Below are 24027 nucleotides of genomic sequence, written 5' to 3'. Positions count from 1 at the left end.
TAAGCCCGGTCTTCGAGCACGTAGAATTTTGTCCAATGACCCCAAGCTACCCATCCTTATCGCTCGCGCGTAATTATATTGCTGTCGCGACTGTGCGACGCGCGCCCGCAGTGAGTGTGCGAGCGCAACAGAGACAATTACTCGCGGCTCCGTTTCATTAGGCTCTGGAAGTCACCGCGGGTTTTAGTGGGTAGACCCCGCTCTTTCGGCGGGAAGAATCACAACCCTCTGGTTGTCCTTATCGGCCAGTAGGTATGCGCAAGGCATTTCCAAGCAAAAATAAGCGACTGAAATAACGGGACTATTCCCACCTCTCGTTCCCACCGCTGCAACTCCTGTGTAGCCAGGATCTACAGCTTGACCGCCAATAAAACCCAACTAGTGAAGGTCAAGTTTGTCCCGGGGGAAAGTTAAACGACAGGAATAGTAGTCAATACCCCGGGCTCCGGCGGGCGCAAGAAGAACTCCCTGGTGTCGGCGGCGGAGCGCCCGCTGTCGGCGCACGAGCTGCCCGCGCAGAGCCCCACCGCGCTGGAGGTAAACACACATGTAGGACTTGACAACTTTTTATTATTTCTTTTGGGTGTGCGGGTATTTATTGAAAATTGGTTGAATAACGTAAATCAAACAGCGACTAAGCCCGGTCTCCGAGCACGTAGAATTTTGTCCAATGACCCCAAGCTACCCATCCTTATCGCTCACGCGTAATTATATTGCTGTCGCGACTGTGCGACGGGCGTCCGCAGTGAGTGTGCGAGCGCAACAGCGACAATTACTCGCGGCTCCCTTTCATTAGGCTCCAGAGGACACCGTCGGGTTTGAACTTTCAACATGTGCCGATCGCCATCGCCGGCGCGATCACGGTACGATCATAGGGAATAGTGTCCGACCGAATGTTCGGTTTCGGTTTCGTTTTCGGTTGAGTTTCGGTAAAAACACGAGTTTCGGTTTAGTTTCGTTTTCGGCGGCAAACTTGCCGAAACTACGACCGAAACCGAATGTGCATTCGGGAGTTTCCGCGCTGTTATCGGTCATGTTCGGCGCGTTGAATGAGTGAATGAATCCGATCAGAGCCAATGTCGTGATTCGCTCGCTTGTTTGTTTGCTGTTAGTTTTGTTTTGTTGTGGTGGCGAGTTTTCAAGTGATTTATTTTGATTTTGGTAAGTTTTATCTAGTTTTATGTCGTTATTACATAAGAGCAGGTGTAAACATCAAAAAAAATATTCAATATGACTGATAAAAGTATAATCAAGTTTAATCTAACCTATAATTTTTTTTTTGGTTCGCAAATGCTTTACGTAAACAAACATTAGTTAAGTAGTTAGTAATGACTATAGTGCATTTCATGGTGATAATATTATTATGGATTCAGAGTTTCAAAGTTCATTTTAATGCTGCTGCACTTTCAAAGNAGATTTTTATGGAATGACCCATTTATAACTTTTGGGTGTGCGGGTGTTTATTGGAAATTGGTTGAATAACGTAAATCAAACAGCGACTAAGCCCAGTCTCCGAGCACGTAGAATTTTGTCCAATGACCCCATCCTTATCGCTCGCGCGTAATTATGTTGCTGTTGCGCTCGCACACTCGTTGCGGGCGTCCGTCGCACAGTCGCGACAGCAATATAATTACGCGCGAGCGATAAGGATTAGCTTGGGGTCATTGGACAAAATTCTACGTGCTCGGCGACGAATGTTAAGTTAGGACAATTACTCGCGGCTCCGTTTCATTAGGCTCCGGAGGACACCGTCGCGGCTCCGTTTAATTAGGCTCTGGAAGTCACCGCGGGTTTTAGTGGGTAGGCCCCGCCCCTCTGGCGGGGAGAGTCTTACAACCTTNACACCGTCGCGGCTCCGTTTCATTAGGCTCTGGAAGTCACCGCGGGTTTTAGTGGGTAGGTCCCGTCCCTCTGGCGGGGAGAGTGAGCTTCAACCACACCAACGCGTGCAGATCGCCATCGCCGGTGCGACCAAAGGCCAATGACAGGTCGCGCGACCCATGACAGTTCACGCGACCTGTCATTCCCCTATGAGCGCGCCGTGATCGCGCCGGCGATGGCGATCTGCACGCATTGATGTGGTTGAAGCATTAGTGGGTAGGCCCCACCCGCCATTAACATTTTTATGCCGTTCAGAACAGTCAGTTCAAATCAAATTTCACTGACCGGGGGACTCGGCCACGGACCCGACTAGAATAATGACCCGCGAACGAATTTCCAAGTTCGTACAATAACTCGTGGCTCCGTTTCATTAGGCTCCGGAGGATAAGGTCCTATTTTAGTGGGTAAGCTCCGCTCTTCTGGCGGGGAGAGTCTCACAACCTCTGGATAATTTTATGCTTAGGCTTATTTAACTATTTGGTTTGGGTGCAATTTCGCTGCGTGATATTTATGTTGTTTATACAAGTTACTATGTAAATACAAACCTCAAAACTTTTCAGGATAATTTTTTTGCCATCTGCTTTTGAAGCTAACAACATTATTTATTGGTATGAAACTTTGGGGCAGAAAAGTTCTTGAGTGGTGAGCACGGGCCGGAAGACGTAAGGGCTCCCACTAGGTGGACCGACGATCTGGTGAAGGTCGCGGGAAAAGTCAGTATGCGAGCAGTCGTTATGGAAATCCTTGGGGGAGAGGCCTTTGTCCAGCAGTGGACGTTATTTGGCTGAAACGAACGATGAAACTTCAAAGTCTTCAAAAACTGGGTTTGTTTGTGACATTTGTTTACTGGTGTTCGTTTGTAACCTTTCAACACGTCGTGATTCGTGAAATGACGTAGTATCTACATACTATTGGAGAATTTAAATTAGAATCGTCTTTTGCAGCCCCGCCGCGGCCTTTCGGAGCAGGTGGCTCGCGCCGTGGGCGAAGAGGGCCCCGCCCCCGAAGTGGTGGCCGTGGTGCCCCCGGGGGCCCCGGCCGCGGCCCTGCACGCGCTGGGCGCCGCCTGCGTGGTCGCCGCGCCGCACTCGCCGGACGCGCGGCATCTGCTGCACGCGCTGTATAAGCAGTAAGTGTCTGATTCGTGTCCTTTGTTAGCTGTCTGTGTGGAGAGCCCCGCCTCTTTAGTAGTGGCCGTGGTGCCCCCGGGGGCCCCGGCCGCGGCCCTGCACGCGCTGGGCGCCGCCTGCGTGGTCGCCGCGCCGCACTCGCCGGACGCGCGGCATCTGCTGCACGCGCTGTATAAGCAGTGAGTGTTTGATACGCGTTCTGTGTGAGCAGTAACTGTCTAGCTGTGTGTGAGGAGGGCCCCGCCTCTGGGCGCCCCGGCCGCGGCCCTGCACGTGCTGTATAAGCAAGCAGTGAGTGTCTGATGCGCGTTTTGTGGGAGCAGTAACTATCTCAAGATCGGTCGCCGAGCACGTTGAATTTCGTTCAATGACCCCAAGCTACCCATCCTTATCGCTCGCGTGTAATTATATTGCTGTCGCGACTGTGCAACGGGCAGCCGCAGTGAGTGTGCGAGCGCGACAGCAATATAATTACGCGCGAGCGATAAAGGTGGGGTCATTGGACAAAATTCTACGTGCTCGGCGACCGGGCTATAGCTGTCTATGAGGAGGGCCCCGCCCCCGAAGTGGTGGCCGTGGTGCCCCCGGGCGCGCCGGCCGCGGTCCTGCACGCGCTGGGCGCGCGGCATCTGCTGCACGCGCTGTATAAGCAGTGAGTATCTGATACGTGTCCTTTGTAAGCAGCTATCTAGTGTCTATGAGGAGGGCCCCGCCCCCGAAGTAGTGGCCGTGGTGCCCCCGGGCGCGCCAGTCACGGATCTGCACGCGCCAGGCATCTGCTGCACGCGCTCTATAAGCAGTAAGTGTCTGATACGTGTCCTTTGTAAGCAGTTACTATCTAGCTGTCTTTGAAGATAGCCCCGCCTCTGTGATAGTGGCCGTGGTGCCCCCGGGCGCGCCAGCCACGGATCTGCACGCGCCAGGCATCTGCTGCACGCGCTGGATAAGCAGTGAGTGTTTGATACGTGTCCTTTGTAAGCAGTAACTGTCTAGCTGTCTGTGAGGAGGGCCCCGCCCCCGAAGTAGTAGCCGTGGTGCCCCCGGGCGCGCCAGTCACGGATCTGCACGCGCCAGGCATCTGCTGCACGCGCTCTATAAGCAGTAAGTGTCTGATACGTGTCCTTTGTAAGCAGTTACTATCTAGCTGTCTTTGAAGATAGCCCCGCCTCTGTGATAGTGGCCGTGGTGCCCCCGGGCGCGCCAGCCACGGATCTGCACGCGCCAGGCATCTGCTGCACGCGTTGTATAAGCAGTAAGTGTCTGATGCACATTCTGTGTGAGCAGTAATTGTCTAGCTGTCTGTGAGGATAGCCCCGCCCCTCAAGTAAAGGTAGCCTTTCGAACTAAGCGTCACAGACGCAGCGTCTTTAGCTTTGGTCTTAAAGGTAGCCTTTGGAAGCGAGTTAGTGACGCGGCGTTGGTGGCACAAGACTAAAGCTAAAGACGCTGCGTCTGTGACGCTTAGTTCGAAAGGCTACCTTAGTAGCCGTGGTGACCCGGGCGCGCCGGCCGCGGCCCTGCACGCGCCCGGCACCTGCTGCTCGCGTTGTATAAGCAGTAAGTGTTTGATATGCGTTCTGTAGGAGCAGTAACCATCTAGCTGTCTGTGTTTGTGTCTGCGGGCCTCCCCTGGGGGGCGCGCCCCCCACTTTGGGAACCAATGATAGCTGTCTGTGAGGAGGGCCCCGTCCCTTAAGTAGTCGCCGCGCCGCACTTGCCCGACGCGCGGCATCTGCTGCACGCGCTGTATAAGCAGTGAGTGTTTGATACGTGTCCTTTGTAAGCAGTTACTATCTAGCTGTGTGTGAGGAGTGCCCCGCTTCTGGGAGCGCCGGCCGCGGCCCTGCACGTGCTGTATAAGTAGTGAGTGTTTGGTGCGCGTTCTTTGGGAGCAGTAACTGTTTGATGTGCGTTCTTTGGGAGCAGTAACTGTTTGATGCGCGTTCTTTGGGAGCAGTAGATAACTGTCTGTGGAGAGCCCCGCCTCTGTAATAGTGGCAGTGGTGCCAGCCACGGCTCTGCACGCGTTCTACTGCTGCTCGCGCTGTATAAGCAGTGAGTTTTTGATGTGCGTTCTGTGGGAGCAGTAACTGTCTAAAGCCCGGTCGCCGAGCACGTTGAATTTCGTTCAATGACCCCAAGCTACCCATCCTTATCGCTCGCGTGTAATTATATTGCTGTCGCGACTGTGCAACGGGCAGCCGCAGTGAGTGTGCTAGCGCGACAGCAATATAATTACGCGCGAGCGATAAGGGTGGGGTCATTAGACAAAATCGTGTGGCTCTAATTCGTAAATAGGTAGGTATCTGCCGCACAGTTGATAAACTGCGTGTCTGCCGCGGAGTCTCGGATTCATTCTCTAATTGGTGTTCAAAGGCTAGACTTTTGAGTTCTTTTATAGAAATAAAAATCTTGGTTAACTGCCCAACTTCCAGTGTTTATTTTTTGCTTGCTCTGCGCAATTTGACTGTCATTTTTATTGAGTTTTCTCTCCAACCTTCCCAGGACGGGCCGGCGCGCGTGCGTACGGGTGGTGATATGTGGCGGCGACGGAGCCACGGCGGCGGCGCTGCGGGCCCACGCCGAGCTGGCCGCGCGCCGGCCGCACGACGCGCTGCAGATACGGTTCTACATCGTGCCCTTAGGTAAGTGGCCCCTATCTAACCTCAGGACGGGCCGGCGCGCGTGTGGGTGGTTTGTGATATGTGGTGGCGACGGAGCCACGGCGGCGGCGCTGCGGGCTCATGCGGAGCTGGCCGCGCGCCGCCCGCACGACGCGCTGCAGATACGGTTCTACATCGTGCCCTTAGGTAAGTGGCCCCTATCTAACCTCAGGACGGGCCGGCACGCGTGAGTGTGGGTGGTGATATGTGGCGGCGACGGAGCCACGGCGGCGGCGCTGCGGGCTCATGCGGAGCTGGCCGCGCGCCGCCCGCACGACGCGCTGCAGATACGGTTCTACATCGTGCCCTTAGGTAAGTGGCCCCTATCTACCCTCAGGACGGGCCGGCGCGCGTGCCTGCGAGTGATGATCTCGGCCCGCACGACGAGCTGCAGATACGGTTCTACATTGTGCCGTTGGGTATGTATCTATCACCGTACAATTGTGAATTCCGTCAGATTATAATCTGACGTAGTTTTATTACAATCTAACCTAATCTACTGTTAGTTTACAATCTAGCTGTCTGTCGTCACGCGTTATATTGAAAACTAACGGAGATCACAATTGTCGATGACAAATCTTTTTACTGGGTACAACAACTACTCTTACTACTTCTTTTTCTGTCTACAACCGACTTCATGAAAACTGTTACTCTTGGAAAGATCTCGACTACACTCTACCAAATGTAAATGCATGTATACAGAGTGCAATTAAATCAGGAGTATAATAAACAGAGAAGAACTAAAGCCTCCTTACATTTTCATACATTTATACTTACATTTTAGGTCTGCGAAAGAAGAATTTAGTTCTTCCTAGTCGATACCTTCTCTTTACTTTATAAACAGTCGCCCTAACCTCAATCCCCCTGCAGGCCAGAACACAGTGGCGCGCTACCTGGCAGCCAGTGACAGCACGTACGCAGCGCTGTTCACGGGCGAATCGTGGCTCGCGCTGTGCGACCGGGCCAATGACTGCGTGTCCGACATCGCTGAGATGTCTTCGAGGATTGCCAGGTGAGTTCTGAGTGTACTAATATTGATAACCATTTGTTTGTTCTTCTTGATCTTCTTCTTTTCAGCCAAATGACGTCCACTGCTGGACAAAGGCCTCCCCCAAGGTTTTCCACAATGAACGGTCCTGCGCTGCCCGCATCCAGGCTCTTCCCGCGACCTTTACCAGATCGTCGGTCCACCTAGTAGGAGGCCTGCCCACGCTACGTCTTCCAGCCCGTGGTCGCCACTCGAGAACTTTCCTGCCCCAACCGCCATCGTCTCTACGAGCTATGTGCCCCGCCCACTGCCACTTGATTTTAGCAATTCTGCGAGCTATGTCGGTTACTTTGGTTCTCCTGCGGATCTCCTTATTTCTGATTCGATCACGCAGGGAAACTCCGAGCATAGCACGCTCCATCGCCCTTTGATGTATCTAGTAAAAGTATTTAAAGCGGACTGTAAATCCGAGGAACGCTGGTTCGAACTGGTCACTTCACACGAACGTTGCTTACGTAGTTTTGTTTTTAGCCATCCCTGTCTTTCATGTGAGATCAATTTGCTTTGTGTGAGAAAGATGGAAACATTCGAAACATCGAATAAAGTTTTTAGCTGTTGTGCTCCAAAAAACTTTATCCAAAGTTTAGAATGTGGCCATCTCTCTCACGCAAAGCTATATGCCAGCATGAGCGACGGTGACAGACAGACCCGAAAATAATCAAACAACGTTTCGAAGTAGGATCGATCCAACGGGTCTTTTGTAACATATTGTTCACATAATAAAGATGTATGTCTCCAGGTATCTGAACACCATCGGGCCCGTGAACAACGTGCCGATCGGGGAGGCCATGGTGGCCTACCGCGAGAAGTCCGGCGACGAGGACGCCAGCCAGACCTTCGTGCCCTTCATCGCGGTGAGTATGATTAGGAATTGGGCAACGTAATATTTAAGACTAGCTGTGCCCGCGACTTTGTACGTAAACCCGTTTTCGCAACATTTTTCATTTTTGCTCTGCACCTATTACTCGTAGCGTGATGGTTTATAGCCTATGACCTTCCTCAATAAATGGGCTATCTAACACTGACAGAATTTTTCAAATCGGACCGGTAGTTCCTGAGATTAGCGCGTTCAAGTAAACAAACAAACAAACAAACTCTTCAGCTTTATAATATTAGTATAGATAAATAAGCATAGTAATTGATTTGGATACGACCTTAATCGGATTGGAATCGATAGTTAGCACATTCAAAACAACAACAATTACAAAGCACATCTTGCTTCGATTTACGATGTAGTAAAATTTCTACCTTATCAGCTTAACGTCTATTTTGCAACACCTTGTATGGTTTAGAAAATTTAAGTTTATTGTTAACGGGATTTTTTGTACCACCTTCACTACATTATTATAAAACAAAATCTTCGGCTGCGTCAATCTTCTGTTCGCGTTTCATTCAGTAGTTGGTTGTTTGGGGATACCCCTTAGCTTAATTTTTTTTTGCAAGACTGTATGGTGTAAAAAAACTATTGAATGGTAACGGGTATTTTTTTCAACACCTATAGTAAAAATCGCGTCTATTATCCAGGAGGTCCGCGTAGGCGTGAGCGAGGGCGCGGTGTCTTCGTTAGAGCTGGAGGAGGGCGGCGGCGGCTCGCCCCCCGCGCGGCCCTCGCCGCCCGCCACGCCCGCGCCCGCGCACGACCTGGCGCCGCCGCTGCTGCGCGCCGAGCCGCTCGAGCTGCAGCTGGACTACTGGCTGGTGAGTGGCTGGAGTGGGACGCCAGTGGAGCGAGGCCGCGTGTCCTCGTTAGAGCTGGAGGAGGGCGGCGGCGGCTCGCCCCCCGCGCGGCCCTCGCCGCCCGCCACGCCCGCGCCCGCGCACGACCTGGCGCCGCCGCTGCTGCGCGCCGAGCCGCTCGAGCTGCAGCTGGACTACTGGCTGGTGAGTGGCTGGAGTGGGACGCCAGTGGAGCGAGGCCGCGTGTCCTCGTTAGAGCTGGAGGAGGGCGGCGGCGGCTCGCCCCCCGCGCGGCCCTCGCCGCCCGCCACGCCCGCGCCCGCGCACGACCTGGCGCCGCCGCTGCTGCGCGCCGAGCCGCTCGAGCTGCAGCTGGACTACTGGCTGGTGAGTGGCTGGAGTGGGACGCCAGTGGAGCGAGGCCGCGTGTCCTCGCTGGAGGAGCACGACCTGGCGCCGCCGCTGCTGGCGCGCGCCGAGCCGCTCGAGCTGCAGCTGGACTACTGGCTGGTAGGATACGGGACTATTCCCACCTCTTTTTCCCACTGCCTTCGGCTGTCAGCGTTAACGGTCAGCGTGCGTCAGCGTGACTCTAAAACCAGCCTGACACTAAAGGAACGTGAGCGTGAGCGCAGTGTTGTCGAATTCGACTCCTCTGCTGGCGCGCGCCGAGCCGCTAGAGCTGCAGCTGGACTACTGGCTGATGAGATAACCTTTATTATAGAGGTTTAAGGGTCTCCGCTAAAACTCGCACGGCAGCCCACACGCGTGTCTGTATCGAAAAATACTATGAGCTACGCATGAGCATGACGTGTTTCCACACGCGCGACAGGTGGCGGGCGCACGACTTGCATTAATTGGCGCACGCGTTGGGTTCCCGCCGCGGGCACCCTCAAGTTTTAGCGCAAGCGCAAGTCTTGCAGCTGCAACACTCATTAAATTGGCGCCACTGTCTTACCCATTAGCAAGGGGTAGGACTTTTCTCATCATCATTTCAGCCATAGGTCTACTGCAAAGGCTTCCTCCGAATGTTTTCCAGATTGACCGGTTGGTAGCGGCCTGCTTTTTTGACTTAACGCATTCACTCACGTACACACGGCCACACTGTTAACTATCCATTTCCGTTTTTGCTCTGGCTCTCATCAAATAGTGATTCTTTGCAGGGCCGGATCGTGAATTTGTGGGGCCCTGGGCTGAAACTTCTTATGACGTTGTCACGTAAAAATATCGTCCGTAAACCGACTTTACAGACAACAATTTTTTTTATTTTTTTTCAAATTATGGCCTACTTTTTAGCGGGATCTGGGGGCCCCTTGTAACCCCGGGGCCCTGGGCTGCAGCCCAATCAGCCCATAGGTAGATCCGGCCCTGATTCTTTGCGATAGAACGAGACGACATGACAGGCAATGGATAGTTAACACTGTTGCCGATGGTACATAAATATTAACATTATTTCGTTGGTAGATGAACATTATTTCGTTGTCCAGGTGCCGGGTCGCGCGGCGGAGGGCGCGGACGGCAAGGTGACGATCAAGGCGTCGTTCCGCGCGCTGCACGTGTCGCGGCAAAACGCTCACCTCTGCATCACCTACCTTACCAAGGAGAAGAAGCAGAAGAGTGAGTATACGCGTTGGAGAATGAAGTTTATGCTACATCATCATCATCATCATTTCAGCCACAGGACGTCCACTGCTGAACATAGGCCTCCCCCAATGACTTCTACATCGCACGGTTGGTAGCGGCCTGCATCCAGCGCCTTCCTGCTACCTTTATCAGGTCGTCGGTCCACCTTGTGGGTGGACGTCCCACGCTGCGTTTTCCGGTACGTGGCCTCCATTCCAGAAGCTCAAAGTTGCACAGCGTGCTATGGAGAGGGCTATGCTCGGTGTTTCTTTACGAGATCGAATCAGAAATGAGGAGATCCGTAAACGAACTAAAGTCGCTGACATAGCCCGACGGATTAGCAAGCTGAAGTGGCAGTGGGCAGGGCACATAGTACGCAGAACTGACGGCCGATGGGGCAGCAAGGTTCTGGAATGGAGTTTATGCTACACTCGACATCAAATAAATCGCACCTCCCGCGACAATCATTTTCAAACGTATGCATCCCCACTTCCCACCAATATAAGCACCATATAAAAGCCTAGTTCTAACCTTCATTTCATTAAAGGAAAGGTTTCTACCCCAAAAATGTGTCTTTAGAAGGATCCAGAGTCACTTCTTCAAAAAATAGGTAGTTACGCTAGAGCCAACTTTTATGGCTATAAAACTGTTAAGTTGAGATTAATCGCTATCCATCTGTTAAAGAGGACACGTGAGATCATTATTTGGTTTTATAACCAAAAAATTGGTCTAATTGATCCCATAGGTGGGCCCAAAGTGAGGTATTTTTTCAACTCACATTTATGGTATATGTTAATAATTTATTAATGAATGAAATGTGTTTTTCTTTAAGGATATTTAAGGTGCGGTTTATTTGATGTTGAGTATAGTTTTAGGATACAGTCACCACATATTATGCTCGTACTTAAAACAAGCTTAAAACAAGCGTGTTCAAACAGTTTCCACATGCTACTAAGTATTAGCAATTGCTCAATAGTAACATGCTTAGGGACTGAGGTTTCTTGCGCTCTGCTTCTTCTCAGTACTGGTACATTTATTGTCCCGAAGCAGTGGTAGGGTTAATACTGGGACGTGTAAAAGAGCTTTTTAAAAGCCTATTTAAAAAAAAAGAGTTTTATGACAGAGTTTTTATGAGACTAAAGGTCAAGCCACTAGATTGAGCAGAGTGTAGCAAGCAGTTAAAATGTTGAATTCTTACCACTGCACCCGTACCTGTAAAGATTACTTGTGTATTTAGAAATTGTCAATGTGTATAATTTTGTCCTCAGTAATGCGCCTTGGCAAGAAGAAGGAGAAGTCCGGAGAAACGGAATCAGGCCGCGCGCAAGTGGTTGACGGCGTGGCGCGCCTCATCTGCTCCGCCAAGGGCTCGCACAACGCGCCGCTCAAAGGTAACTGGCTCTTAAGTCTTAGATCATCATCATCATCATCTCAGCCATAGGACGTCCACTGCTGAACATAGGCCTCCCCCAATGCTTTCCATGTTACCCGGTTGGTAGCGGCCTGCGTCCAGCGCTTTCCCGCTACCTTTACGATGTCGTCGGTCCACCTTGTGGGTGGACGTCCCACGCTGCGTTTTTCGGTACGCGGCCTCCACTCCAGAACCTTGTTGCCCCATCGGCCGTCAGTTCTGCGTACTATGTGCCCTGCCCATTGCCACTTCAGCTTGCTAATCCGTCTAGATGAATAATAAGTCTAGATGATTAAGGTTTATTCTTTGGACCAAGGAAACCACATTCAACATTTTGTTTTCTTGCTTGCAGTATTCATCGACGGCACCGAATGGAACGGCGTCAAGTTCTTCCAGCTGTCCACGCAGTGGCAGACGCACGTCAAGACCTTCCCCGTGGCCACCTGCGGAGCGCCGCTCGCGCCCCCTGAGTCGTAAAGTCGGGGTCACTGACCGCTTGACAGCACTCGTGGTCATCTTGGCCACCGCTCGGCGGCCGCAGCGCGCGCACCGCCTTCTACCGGGGTCAATGACCGCTTGACGACGCCCGCGGCCATCTTGTCCACCGTCGCTCGGCCATCCTCGGCCACATTCGGCCACCCGACGACGGCCGACGAGCCGCGTCCATCTCCAACCCTAATCGTACCGACGCAACGTCGACTTTTGTGTAATCAATATTTATTACGCTATCGAGCTGCCATGATTTATTAGCGCGTAGGCGGCTTTTGTTATGTATTTTGAGTAGCCGTTTGAGAGTCGATTTAGAATTAGCCGAGCGCATTCGCGGCGCAGTATTCGTGTGTATTCAAGCTACATAATAAAGGCTCAATAATCACGTTAACTATTCATCATAGTCATTCATAATTATTATTGTTAGTATCGTATTTAATGTTATAATGGTATAGTAGTTATTCGTGTACTCAACATATATCGAGAAATAATGGTTCGTGACATTTCCAATATGTATGTAAGTTAGATTTTATGTATTGGTGTAGTGAAAACCGAATTTCAATGAGTATTCGTCGGCGCATATCAGAGCTGGTTCGTGCTGGGCGAGCGGTTGTTTAGTCTGTGATTCGTGAATGCAGTTTTTTGTTTTTAATTAATTAAGACAAAGGATTGTCGCAGTCATCTTTTGTATTTTTTATAAGCGCAGCTGAAATGCTATTTGGCGACGTTTTTTTAATTTTGTACGGTTAGATGTTTCAATAGTACGTTTAGATGCAAAATAGAATAGAAACGTGTTTACTTCGATAATATTTTATGATGAAATAATCAACATTATCTTCCTACATTTTCCAAGCTATGCTTAGTCTTCTGTGTCTTGTGTTGTAGTATTTTATAATTGGCGCTAAAATTGTAAAGTATCTCGGAAAGAGACTTGGCTCTCTCTAAATTCGAAATTAATTCCGAGCCAGTTTTAGAACGTTTTTTTCTCGGCTAATTTTATTGTGGAAGAAAACTATCATTGACACCAGGCGCGGATTCAGGTGTTGAAACTGTAGAATCTGCCTGTCAACAAGCGACTATCTTTTTTTTTTCAATAATATGGCTCATCTTAGTTGAATAAAAATGTTTACGCCATTATTCTTAACTTAAGGCACTTTGACTCAATTTTCTCTTATAAATTTAAATATGAATATACTCTTTAATGTTGACCCTAAGTCCGCGCCTAGTTGCCAAAAGGGACGCATGGAGTCGGCACCCTAGACGCCAACGACTGTCTCATGATATCATAGATGTAATTTCTATATTCTCAACATGTGTAATGTTTAGATTTAGCCTTTGTCCGTGAGCGAGAATGCAAGTTCGATTGGTTTTAGTGCAGAGTGAAAATTCTTGAGATTAAATGTTAGAGCTTTTGCGTGCGCCCGCCAGAGGCGCTGATAGTTCCATTTTACGTTCGAAATAAAGTTTTCTTTTTATTATAGTTATTTTACTATACTTTTTAGTATTTACATTATTAACTGTAAAAGATAAACTTTATGCCATACTCATGGAATATAAAATTGTATGTAAAATTATCTGTGTTAACCAAAAATTGATTCGGCTAATCTTCTGAATATTTCAGAAACTTATTAATTAATAAATTGTGCCAAAATATAATGTATTCTTCAATTAACTTATCGTAATGTTCGTCAAAAAAAATTGAATTATATCCAGTTTCAATCATAAATGTACCTACTTGTGTAAAAATAGAGATCGAAGATTTTTGGAATGATTGATTGAAATAATCATCGGTCATTTGTCGGTAAAGTGCGAGCGATATAAAGTTAGCATAGTAGTATTTCGTGTAAATACTAAAATAAATGTGTATCGTTGTATTGGATTAATAAAGTAAGTGTCCAACTATAATATCGTCAAAACAAAATACAATAAAAAACGATTATGATTATTGTCGGTTTATGAAACGCAAGTGTTTCTCATAATATCTTTTAGGCGTTTAACACCGACGAGATGCAAGTTTCTTAAATGTTCAGAAGCAGAGCTATTTGAATTAATTGCAAATGTTTCGAAATATAAAATTTGATAATGTAATGGACTGCTCATTTTTTTATTATTTCATACCGAGTCGGAAATAATATATAAACTTGACATAAGAAATCTAATATTCATCGCTAATAAACATGTAAATTGTGCTTAAAATTGAGCTAGCTGTATCGCATTAATAAATTGTAGGTTTTTGAACCTCTAACTCTCCTTATGGTCAAAATCCAATAAAATTGACGCCCTTTTTGCCGTGAATTATGAGTATTTAGGCCAATACACAGTGAATACTTCGTAATCATAACTTTCCCAAATATATCCTTGCTTAACCTTATATTTTATTCAAGTCGAAATCCCTTATAATATATTCTTAACTGGTGTAATCTCTCTATTGTAGTACAGTTAACATCAAAATGTAGTGGACTTTCTAATGATACTAAACCCATCTGATAGTGTTTTCTTTTCAAACATAATACATTAAATTAAATTACAGACTTTTCCAAATGAGTTACAGCAGTAACAGAGAAGACTAACAACTTTCAAGATATAAATCATTATAAATATTGTATTGCTAGCAGTCTTCTTTTAATGCTACATTACATTTTTGATTGAACAATAAAAAATTATTTGAAAATCTTTTATTTGCTTGTCAGACTAAAAAGCTAAATAGAAAAAGGTTTTACCCAAAGGAAAAATCCTGCTGATATTATTCATGTTACGAATGACTTTCTAATACTTATTACTTGTTTAATTACTACATGTAACATGATATAATTATTATTGAACACAAACCTTGTATTATTTGATTGAAGTGTAAAATAAAACATTTGCTTGCTGTTTACTTTCACCGATTTAATTACATATCAAATTGTATATTGATGAAGTGAATCCATGATTCTACAGAAAAAAATGCAAATGTTTTATTGTATGTTTTCTATAATTTTTGATCTCATAACTGCTGTCTTGGCAAATTAATTTAAATTGGCAATGTTGTATGGAAAATGCAATTTGGAATTGCTGATAAATTAACAATGTGTGTAATCATCACAAACTTTTCTAATAATAGCCAAAACTATCATTGTTAGTGTAAAGAATTTTATTAAGTTGAATAAATTAGTACAAAAATATGTTTTAATTATTTTTCAAATTGTAACCTTTCAACCAAATCGCATATTAATGTTAGACTATGCAATAGTTATTGATTTAAACTTCTTCAAATGTAAAACATTTTCATTTTATTCCATAATGACATCTTGAATTTTATTTCATTAGAATATTCTTTTAAATAAGTGATGAGATTTATTATTTTATCTTAATTTGCAAGTAATGATTTGTATTTATTGTACAAATAAAAATTTGCATTGAATTTCAAGTCTTTTATTTTTTATTTCAGCCATTGAAAATAACAAAATTGTTAAAACATCATAGATAAAACATGCTGGTCTACACATACAGATTTGATGTTTTTCTGTTCAAAATCTATCACTCTAAATATATAAAATATATTGTATCTAAATAAACATTTCACTATATTACATAATTGAACATTCCTATAAATAAATTGTTAGGCATTTCTATTTGATCATCACTAAGATAAGAGTTAACACTTACATACAAAACAACAATAACAATTACTGATCTAGTTCAACCCCTCAAACATGAGGAACTGGTTTCTTAAACCATTTGTTCCCCCTATACCACCTTCTGGTAATAAGTAGGGCAACTTCTCTGCCCCCCTTTTTGGAGAAAACTCCCATAAGTTCCTGTTACTTTTAGCTAGTTCTTTCAACTTCCATGCAGCTAGATATTTGGACTTTCCGTGACGACTAAAAACGTAAACATTTTCTGGTTTTGTTTCATAAGAGTCCGAAGGTTCCTCTAGAATGATGACTCCGCAGATGAGTGCCCAGTGCGCTGTGTGACCATTCTTGAGGCATGGGGTATGGTTTCTGTCCGAATCATAACTGCACTTGAGTTAAGGATGATATAAAAATGATATGGGTTGCATGATTTTAAGCAAAAGTAAAATTATGTAATTACCAAAAAGTTTAAACAGTTAAAAAGAGACCCTACCCTCTGACTAAAATAAGTTTCTTCAATAAAAAAGGATACGGAACTAATAACACAGCACCTTCCAATAATTTTTCTATAGTTTCTGGACTAAAAAGGCCTCCAATTTTTACGCTACACTTGACATTTTCTATATTTGCTAAATTGAATACTTTCTCTACTATTTTGGCCATGTATTTACAACTAAACATTTCTCCATTATAAGTATATCCTTCCGATTTTGTTATGTTCAGGATTTCATCTGGAGGGACTGCACCATTCACTAACATAGAGAGAGCTACTAATCCACAAGTAGGCCCAACTTGCAGTATAGATTTAAACTTATTGTATTTATGCTTGAAAGGTACAGTATGAAGGCCTAAGTTGTTCTTGGTACATGCTTCCTGTAATTCTGGATCTTCTCCCGCCCATTCGCAGAGTTTAGAATACTCATGGCTGTTGTTTGACGAAGACTTTGTGGTTGAATGACTATCAGGCAAAATATTGGATGCAACAGGCGGAGGTGGAGGAGCCGGTGGTATGGTACACATTTTATTAAGTTAAACTTAAACTTACGGAAAAGACTTCCTTCACTTATTTAATTGCCATTTAAGAATTTTTGAGCTCAAAAATAAACTAGTTTCACAAGCACTAAGCAGGCACCCACTGTGCAGGCACCACATAAATAAATGTCACTGTCACTACTGTCAGTTACAGCTGACTTGTATTCCACATAGTAATTCAATGCAATGTAAACGTTAAAGCCATATGCATACGGTTTGTTATTTCATTGTTATCTATTGTTGAACGGCATGCAGTTCAATTTACATAACTCTTGGATTGGTGAACATTCGTCCATCTCAGAGCATTTGAATAAATAAGTTCATAATTATCCATTATGTTTAGACTTGAAGACTCGATTTTTGTTAATTACATATATGTTAAAATTTTGATGTGGGTAGTTTAATTATGATTTTTAATGCCTATTCAGTCTGTCAGAAAAAAACAGAGAAGGCGTGGCAAGGCGAGATTCATTCATTCATTTTCATTGATGAACACACAGATATGGATAGATGAAGCATGTGTCAAAAATTGTATGAAGCCGTGCGTGCCACTTTTTAAACGTCATTAGTGTCATTTTAGCGAATTTTAGTGATTGCCGCAACGTAAAAGTAATCGTATCATCGTACTGCATTCGCAAAGTCATCGAATGATATCGTGTGACTCGATTCAAAAATTAATTAATTCCGATAAAACTGATATTTTGTTAAATTTATAGCTAGTCGGAGCCCCGATTACGGTAATTTTTAACGTCAACAATCCAGACACGCTTCTCGATTCTGCGATACGATTGGTCGTTCAACAGCGTACGTCAGCTGTTTTGACCAATCGTATTGCAGAATCAGAAACGCGTCTGGATTGTAGACGTTAAAAGTTACCGTAATCGGGGCTCTGACTGTGGATTAAAATAATTTTGTAGCGGTAGACGTTATTCTACAATTCTACATTATTAATTTGCAAATAATATTTTTGTTGTGCCTAATGTTTATGAAAGTAATGATCGTTATTCCATTATGTTAAATAGTACTACTAGTAATTCATACTTAATTCCATACTTTTAAATATCCTAATAAGTAAATGACCTAGTTTCATAAAATAAAGACTATTTTACTCAAGCTTTTTATTTTTAATAAATGTAAAAATGCGTAGTTTTGCCAATACGTTTTCTTTCATAAAGCTAAGTCAGGAAGATATTCNGGACTACTGGCTGGTGAGTGGCTGGAGTGGGACGCCAGTGGAGCGAGGCCGCGTGTCCTCGTTAGAGCTGGAGGAGGGCGGCGGCGGCTCGCCCCCCGCGCGGCCCTCGCCGCCCGCCACGCCCGCGCCCGCGCACGACCTGGCGCCGCCGCTGCTGCGCGCCGAGCCGCTCGAGCTGCAGCTGGACTACTGGCTGGTGAGATATACACTTAAAAAACCACTACTAGGGCAGTAGCGACACCTAAAGAACGAACGAAGCAAAGACGCAGAGTCTTCGCTAGAGTTGGAAGAAGGTGACAGCGGGCCGCTCGAGCTGCAGCCGGACTACTGGCTGGTGAGTTATTGGATAAACTTAAACTGGTAGCGAACTAGAACTCAAGGAGGGAGCGGATGACGCCCGCGCACGACCTGGCGCCGCCGCTGCTGTGCGCCGAGCCGCTCGAGCTGCAGCTGGACTACTGGCTGGTGCGATATACACTTAAAAAGCCACTACTAGGGCTAGGATAATTGAGGACAGTTGACACCAAAGCGGAGTGTCATCGCTAGAGCTAGAGGAGGGCGACGACGCCGCCACTGAGCTACAGTTCTACTACTGACGGGTGAGATGACCCTTACCTGGTAGTGGCTGAATTGTTGACAGTAAAGAAATATGAACAAGGGCGCAGTATCTTCACTAGAGTGGGAGAAACATGGCGCCGAGCCGCTCGAGCTGCAGCTGGACTACTGGCTAGTGAGATAGTACTAGGCTTTTAACTAGTGGCTGGATTGTTGACACCTAAAGAACGTGAACGAAGCGAAGACGCAGTGTCTTCGCTAGATTTGGAAGAAGGTGGCAGCGGGCCGCTCGAGCTGCAGCTGGACTACTGGTGCTGGTGAGATACTAGGCCTTTAACTAGTGGCTGAATTGTTGACACCAAAGGGGCGCAGTGTCCTTGCTAGAGCTAGCGGAAGGCGGCGCCGGATTGGCACGACCTGACGCCGTCACTGGAGCTACAGTTCAACTGCTGGCGGTGAAATACCTTTACCTGGTAGTAGCTAAACTGTTGACACCAAAGGTATGGTACCGACGCTCGTCGATTTTTGTGATGAGAAAGGTGTTGTTGAGTACTCAGCGACCGGCGCTTATTTTACTCACGAAGGCTTACAGGTCGTGCAGCTCGGCAGCGTTACCGGTGCTTGCCGGCGTATTGCCCGCCGACCTGGAGGTCTCTCGTGCAGGACGACTTGCGGAGGAGGGAATCCAACTGGCCCCCAGGGAGCGCCGGGAATTGAAGCGCACCATTAGAGAGGATGCCGTGACCCTTTGGCAGGAGCGGTGGGATGCCAGCAGTGACGGACGTGAGCTGTACCAGTTCTTTCCCATTGTGGCGGTGAGGCTCTCTCTCGGCTGGGTTGAACCGGATTACGTGGTTTCCCAATTGTTAACTGGGCACGGGTGCTTCAGGCAGCGCCTACATAGGATGACGCTGTGCGAGTCTGCACTATGCCCATGCGGCGAGGAAGTCGAAGAGAGCCGCGATCACGCGCTTTGGGAATGCAACCTTTATGACNAGAGAGCGAGATAGATATAAGTAGGTATTTGACTCAAGTTTTGTTCCCAACTTTGCCCTCCATTTTTATCTGTAGCTTCATGGGCAAGGCGAGATTCATTCATTCATTTTCATTGATGAACAGCTGGGTGGAGTAATTCAGTCAGTCACTCATTCGTTCAGTTAATAACAGAGAGGGGCCGATTACACGTATGGCGAAAGATTTTATTACCTCTAATTACTTACTGTAGGGAAAGAAAGTGCTTTCTTTAGAGTTACAAACCGGTTTGTGTAATAATTCATCATGTCCGAGACGCGAAAAAACCACCTCTCCATAGATGGAGGGCAGGTAAAAGGGGACGACAACGTTGCAACTTACAAGCCCATACCAGATGCTGATTCAGGTAATTTAACATTTCAAGGACCAGACTTCTTTACTTTTCTACCTACTTGATACTACTTAATTATGGTCTTGTCAGTCATTATAGTTGTATCTATTCTTTTACTAAAAAGTTTTGCAATAATTGAAAGTACAAATTAGTCATAATATCTACTTTATAGATTTATAAGAGCTCTTTAAGTATAATTTGCCAGATTTACGTAATATAGATTACTGTTTAAGTTACAAATAAAACTGTTATCAGTTAGATGTTTTCACGTGTGGTTGCGTTATCAGAAATCGAGAAATGTCAAAGCTCGGCTATCCGTCTAAATTGAGATGGGAGTTGAAAATATCGAAAGGACTTAGGAATTAAATGATTTTTGTCTCCATTCCTGCGTTATCTCATTTTATAATACCATTATTTATGATTATGTTTAAAAATATGGACTTATGGACTCAAAAGTATGTTGGAACTGGTCGGAGCCTGTACTAAATAATATTTTATTTATTCAAATTGGGTTCATCGCTACATGGTTGGGTTATAAAGCGCTTTACGCGAGCGCCATTTTGTAATGTCGTCGCTGAATGGAACAAATGATGCAAGATTGTTCAAAAATTTCAATTTAAAGTATCCTGAATCTTCAATTATTGTTTGAATTAACAAATTCATCAAAAAGTGCAGCGAGAAGAGTGTACAAATGAGTGGTAATTTATTTAATTTTTATTGTTGTCATTTGTGTCAAGCTTTTGGGTTTTGTAATTCATGTTTGAATAAATTAATGTTTTTGGTACATAGGTATTTAACAATTGAACTTTAAATTATTTTTTACTATTAATGGTCCCAGCTCATTGAAGTATTTTAATTAATTTGCTATGCTTATTTAACTAAAAATTTACCAAAAATGATTACATAAAGTTACCAATACAAATTAAAAGAATTAATCATTTTCAGCTCACGAAATTGAATATATTGAGACAGAAGGGGATTATGTGCAGATGAATAACACAGTGATTGTAGACGGAGAAACTCAAGAAGACGGAGATGAGCATTGGGAAGATAAAAGTATTAGATTGCTCTTGGACATGTACCTGCAAAACATTGAGAAGTTCAGGGATCCTAAAATGAAAAAGAAAAACGTTTGGCTTAACATCGCCCATGTGGTCGGAAAAGGACCAGAAAACTGTGACAAGAAATTCAGGAATTTGAAACAAACCTATGTTCGCTTATTGAAGAAAAAGAATAGAAGTGGGGCTCTAACAGTCAGGTGGCCATATTTTAATATATTTGAGGAAATATTTAGTGAAAATGGTGAATATCAACCAGAGATTCAGCAAAAGATACAAGAGGGCAACACGGAAGATGTTGCTAAAGTCCTCTTATCGATAAACGCTGCACGTCCTATTGAGGCTTCAGTGCCAGACAATGAAGAAGCATCCACGAGCCAGAATGATGAAGCCAAGAAGAAACTGAATAAAAAGAGATATAATGAGTTTAGAAAAATTACTCTTGAAATGAGAGACCGACAAAGGACTGTTGAAGAGAAATTAGATAGACTCATAAATATAGTTGAAGAATCAAACGCTATACAAAGAGAGAGAAATGCTATGTTCCAACAATTTTTGGAAAAATTAAATAACTCACAATGACACAATATCTATTATGCTACGTGTTTGAACTCCATCTCAATGTGATTTTTGTAAATATTTGATTAAGTGACTCATCTACTTTATTAATAAAGTAAAATTTATTTTGATATTAAATTATAACTTTTATTTATTTGTTTGCCTAAAATATTCAACTTATAAGTAGGTAGGTAAATGCTATTTTTTCAAATTAGGTCATAAAACATTTGGTTAGATGCTGCTATTTATAGACTGATAATTTAATCAACATATTTTCTACACACAAGTACCTAATGTGTTTGGAAAATACTTGTAGTAAATTGGTTTTGTTTATTCATGACTCAAAAATTAACAATGTGATGTGAAGTGGTCTTGATCAACAAACTGTTAATTTTACTCTGAAAGGCTTGTTCCATTACAATAGTAGGAAAATGTTTATATTTTCAGCCAAAAAAACTTAGACTGATCATTTATTTATTTATTTATTCATGGATAGAACGGTAGTACCAATTACACTATTCAAACAAGACGTAACAAAGCTCAGAACATTTAAGTACTTATAAACAATTTAACTTAATTTCATGTTTGTATTATGTTTCAACACATTCATCTTTACTATCTACCCTACTAAAACAGTTTACAGGCACTCTAAACAGCCCCTTAAAAGCAGGTCAAGTTCTGATAGTTTTAATTTCGAAATCCTTTCCCTACGATATTTTGTAGGTACTTACCGTAACAACAAGTAAGCTCACTCACATGCAAAATTTTTAGTAAAGTAAAAGAAATGCGCTTTTGAGTAGCGAAGTGGTCCCGCCATCTTGAGTTCAAGGTGGCAGGACCCCAAACTTTATTGAATTTGGGTCACAAAATTTGAAATAAAGGCACTTAATTGCACATATTCAGCACTACACCATGATGAACACAATACTCAATACACACGTATAGGGATTTTGCCATCTAGACATTCACGACGGGTAAGTAGTGTAGGACGCTCTGTGGTTACGGGTTCGAATCGCGGGAACTGTTATTAGTGTGGCGGACACGGACACGGATCTTAACGAGATTACCATAAGGTCCAAAATGGCTTGCACTAAATATTCGGTCAAGCAGAATTTCGAGGGATTTACTCAAGTTAACTTTTTGCACTTGCATTCCATCGCCAACCCACCATGATGTAATGCGCAGTCGACAGTTCATCAGACTCTACATTTGGCAAAATGGGCCTTATTACAATTAAACAAGAAGTTAAGTGTGTGTGCCGCTGTGCGTGCAACGGCCGGCCAATTTAATAATTTACCTGATAATTTCACCGAAGCCAGCCAGATGGACGGCCCCTGCCGAGTCTCTGGAAATGCAATCGATTTATTCTCATTCAACGAAGATGTGATGTATCTTGGATACGCAATATAAATCGCGATAAAGCTATAAGACCTCAGGCACACGAGTTGATTAAATTATTAAAGTTTATTTTCGAGCACGTAGCGATTTCTAAAGTCGTAATGTGAAGTGGAACTGATCACAAAACATGTAGGTTTATTTATTTACTTAGCAAATATACTTCAAACAAATAAAACTACATACTTATAAGTTATAAGTGTGAGATTCGTCTCCTAAATAACTTACTTTAGAAGTTCATTATAATCGCCTTTTCTTATCACCAGCAAATACCTAATTAAGTAGTTCCCGAAAACAGCTTGATAGCTCTACGTTTTATTTATTCCCATAAATACCCTCATTTTGGGATATCTACTGAAATTTTGATCTTCCCTTTAAAATAAATAAATTATTGGGCCACGTCTCTGGATGCCTATAAGTGTCTTCATTTGAATTTGTAAGAAAAGTTGATCCCATTTATCAAGTTTTTTTCCTCTATGGAAAACCACACGTAGCCTTCACGTTTGTGTACAATAAATTATTGCTCTACATACGGAAGAAATGAAAGTGCCTACACTCTCTAATATTTGGTTTGGAAGCGAAACGGCCTTAACCGGCTTGACCTTTGTGTTAAGGGCCCTAGCGAAGAGATCGATGGTTCCCACACGTGGGTAGGGCTGCCTCGCTTATTTAAAGGTGTGGCTGAAAAAAACTAGGTTAGAAAGCTCTATAGTCACGAAGACACAGATTTTACTACATTTATAGGTCATTTCCTTAACTTCTTTACCTTTCAAATCTCTTATCACTATGCAATTAATCCATTTATACTAAAAGCAATGGCAGAAACACAGTTTAATTTGCTCTACTTACTCAAAATCTTAACTTAATGACAAAAGTTTGATAGAGATCTCTAATAGTTAACTTTTACATTTACGCAAACGATGTTATGTTTGGTTTAACCAGTACAAACTGTATGTATTTTCATGTGACTGATACATTTTCCCAGGTCATATTGTCTGACCGGGGTATTTTACTGGTAAAATAATTATAAAACATAGATTATAATTACATACTGTGGCCAGCCCTAGCGTGCCTTAGGCCTCAGCCTCGAACTTAGCGGGCAGCGGGGCGGCGGCGGCGGCGGCGCGGGAGCGGCAGGATCTTATGCGTAAAATCAAATAGACCGGTTCTCGAAAACAGCGGCGCGGCAGCGGGGCGGTTGTCGCCGTTGTTCAGACATTTCGTTTGCGAATAAAAACAAATATCTCGACAACACAACACTTCGCCGCTAAAGCGCCGCGCGAGCTGCCCGCTTGTTTCGAGAACGGGTCTGCGTTGCCCGCCCCGCTCCAG

The 24027-nt window shown here is 44.6% G+C and overlaps 4 protein-coding genes across 9 annotated transcripts in view; 3 read left to right on the top strand and 1 right to left on the bottom strand.

The window, feature by feature from the left end:
• Positions 1–15013, top strand: part of LOC114364738 (phosphofurin acidic cluster sorting protein KrT95D) — a 60651-nt gene extending 45638 nt beyond the window's left edge. Inside the window, exons 28-39 of the mRNA XM_028321017.1 lie at positions 463–537; positions 2826–3010; positions 3056–3190; positions 4145–4294; positions 5517–5821; positions 5867–5986; positions 6545–6686; positions 7462–7576; positions 8247–8420; positions 9887–10016; positions 11291–11413; positions 11786–15013. Coding sequence (XP_028176818.1) covers positions 463–537; positions 2826–3010; positions 3056–3190; positions 4145–4294; positions 5517–5821; positions 5867–5986; positions 6545–6686; positions 7462–7576; positions 8247–8420; positions 9887–10016; positions 11291–11413; positions 11786–11910 — 1779 coding nt within the window. The 3' untranslated portion in view covers positions 11911–15013. The remainder of the gene's footprint in view (positions 1–462; positions 538–2825; positions 3011–3055; positions 3191–4144; positions 4295–5516; positions 5822–5866; positions 5987–6544; positions 6687–7461; positions 7577–8246; positions 8421–9886; positions 10017–11290; positions 11414–11785) is intronic.
• Positions 15014–15433: 420 nt separating this feature from the next.
• On the bottom strand, positions 15434–16666 carry LOC114364756 (UPF0692 protein CG33108). The gene is made up of 2 exons (XM_028321046.1): positions 16072–16666; positions 15434–15923 (listed from the first exon to the last, which is right to left on the bottom strand). The coding sequence occupies exons 1-2, from the start codon at positions 16557–16559 to the stop codon at positions 15599–15601; spliced, it is 813 nt and encodes a 270-aa protein (XP_028176847.1). The 5' UTR covers positions 16560–16666; the 3' UTR covers positions 15434–15598.
• A 2776-nt stretch (positions 16667–19442) lies between these two features.
• CD98hc (CD98 heavy chain) overlaps positions 19443–24027 on the top strand; it is a 35823-nt gene continuing 31238 nt past the window's right edge. For 3 of the 6 annotated variants that reach the window (XM_028320976.1, XM_028320981.1, XM_028320974.1), the window contains exon 1: positions 19445–19699. In XM_028320976.1, the coding sequence (XP_028176777.1) occupies positions 19600–19699 (100 nt within the window). In that variant the 5' untranslated portion in view covers positions 19445–19599. Of the gene's footprint in view, positions 19700–24027 lie in introns of all 6 variants that reach the window. The other 3 variants (XM_028320975.1, XM_028320978.1, XM_028320979.1) reach the window with 2 other exon arrangements.
• Positions 19724–21395, top strand: LOC114364715 (uncharacterized). Its single transcript, XM_028320982.1, has 2 exons — positions 19724–20382; positions 20630–21395. The coding sequence occupies exons 1-2, from the start codon at positions 20376–20378 to the stop codon at positions 21322–21324; spliced, it is 702 nt and encodes a 233-aa protein (XP_028176783.1). The 5' UTR covers positions 19724–20375; the 3' UTR covers positions 21325–21395.

The sequence above is a fragment of the Ostrinia furnacalis genome, unplaced genomic scaffold (assembly GCF_004193835.3).
Source record: "Ostrinia furnacalis isolate ACB-3 unplaced genomic scaffold, ASM419383v2 OfSCF7464, whole genome shotgun sequence".
Taxonomy (NCBI): domain Eukaryota; kingdom Metazoa; phylum Arthropoda; class Insecta; order Lepidoptera; family Crambidae; genus Ostrinia; species Ostrinia furnacalis.
The sequence above is the reverse complement of the archived record's forward strand: the minus strand, read 5'-3'. Positions and strand labels throughout refer to the sequence as shown.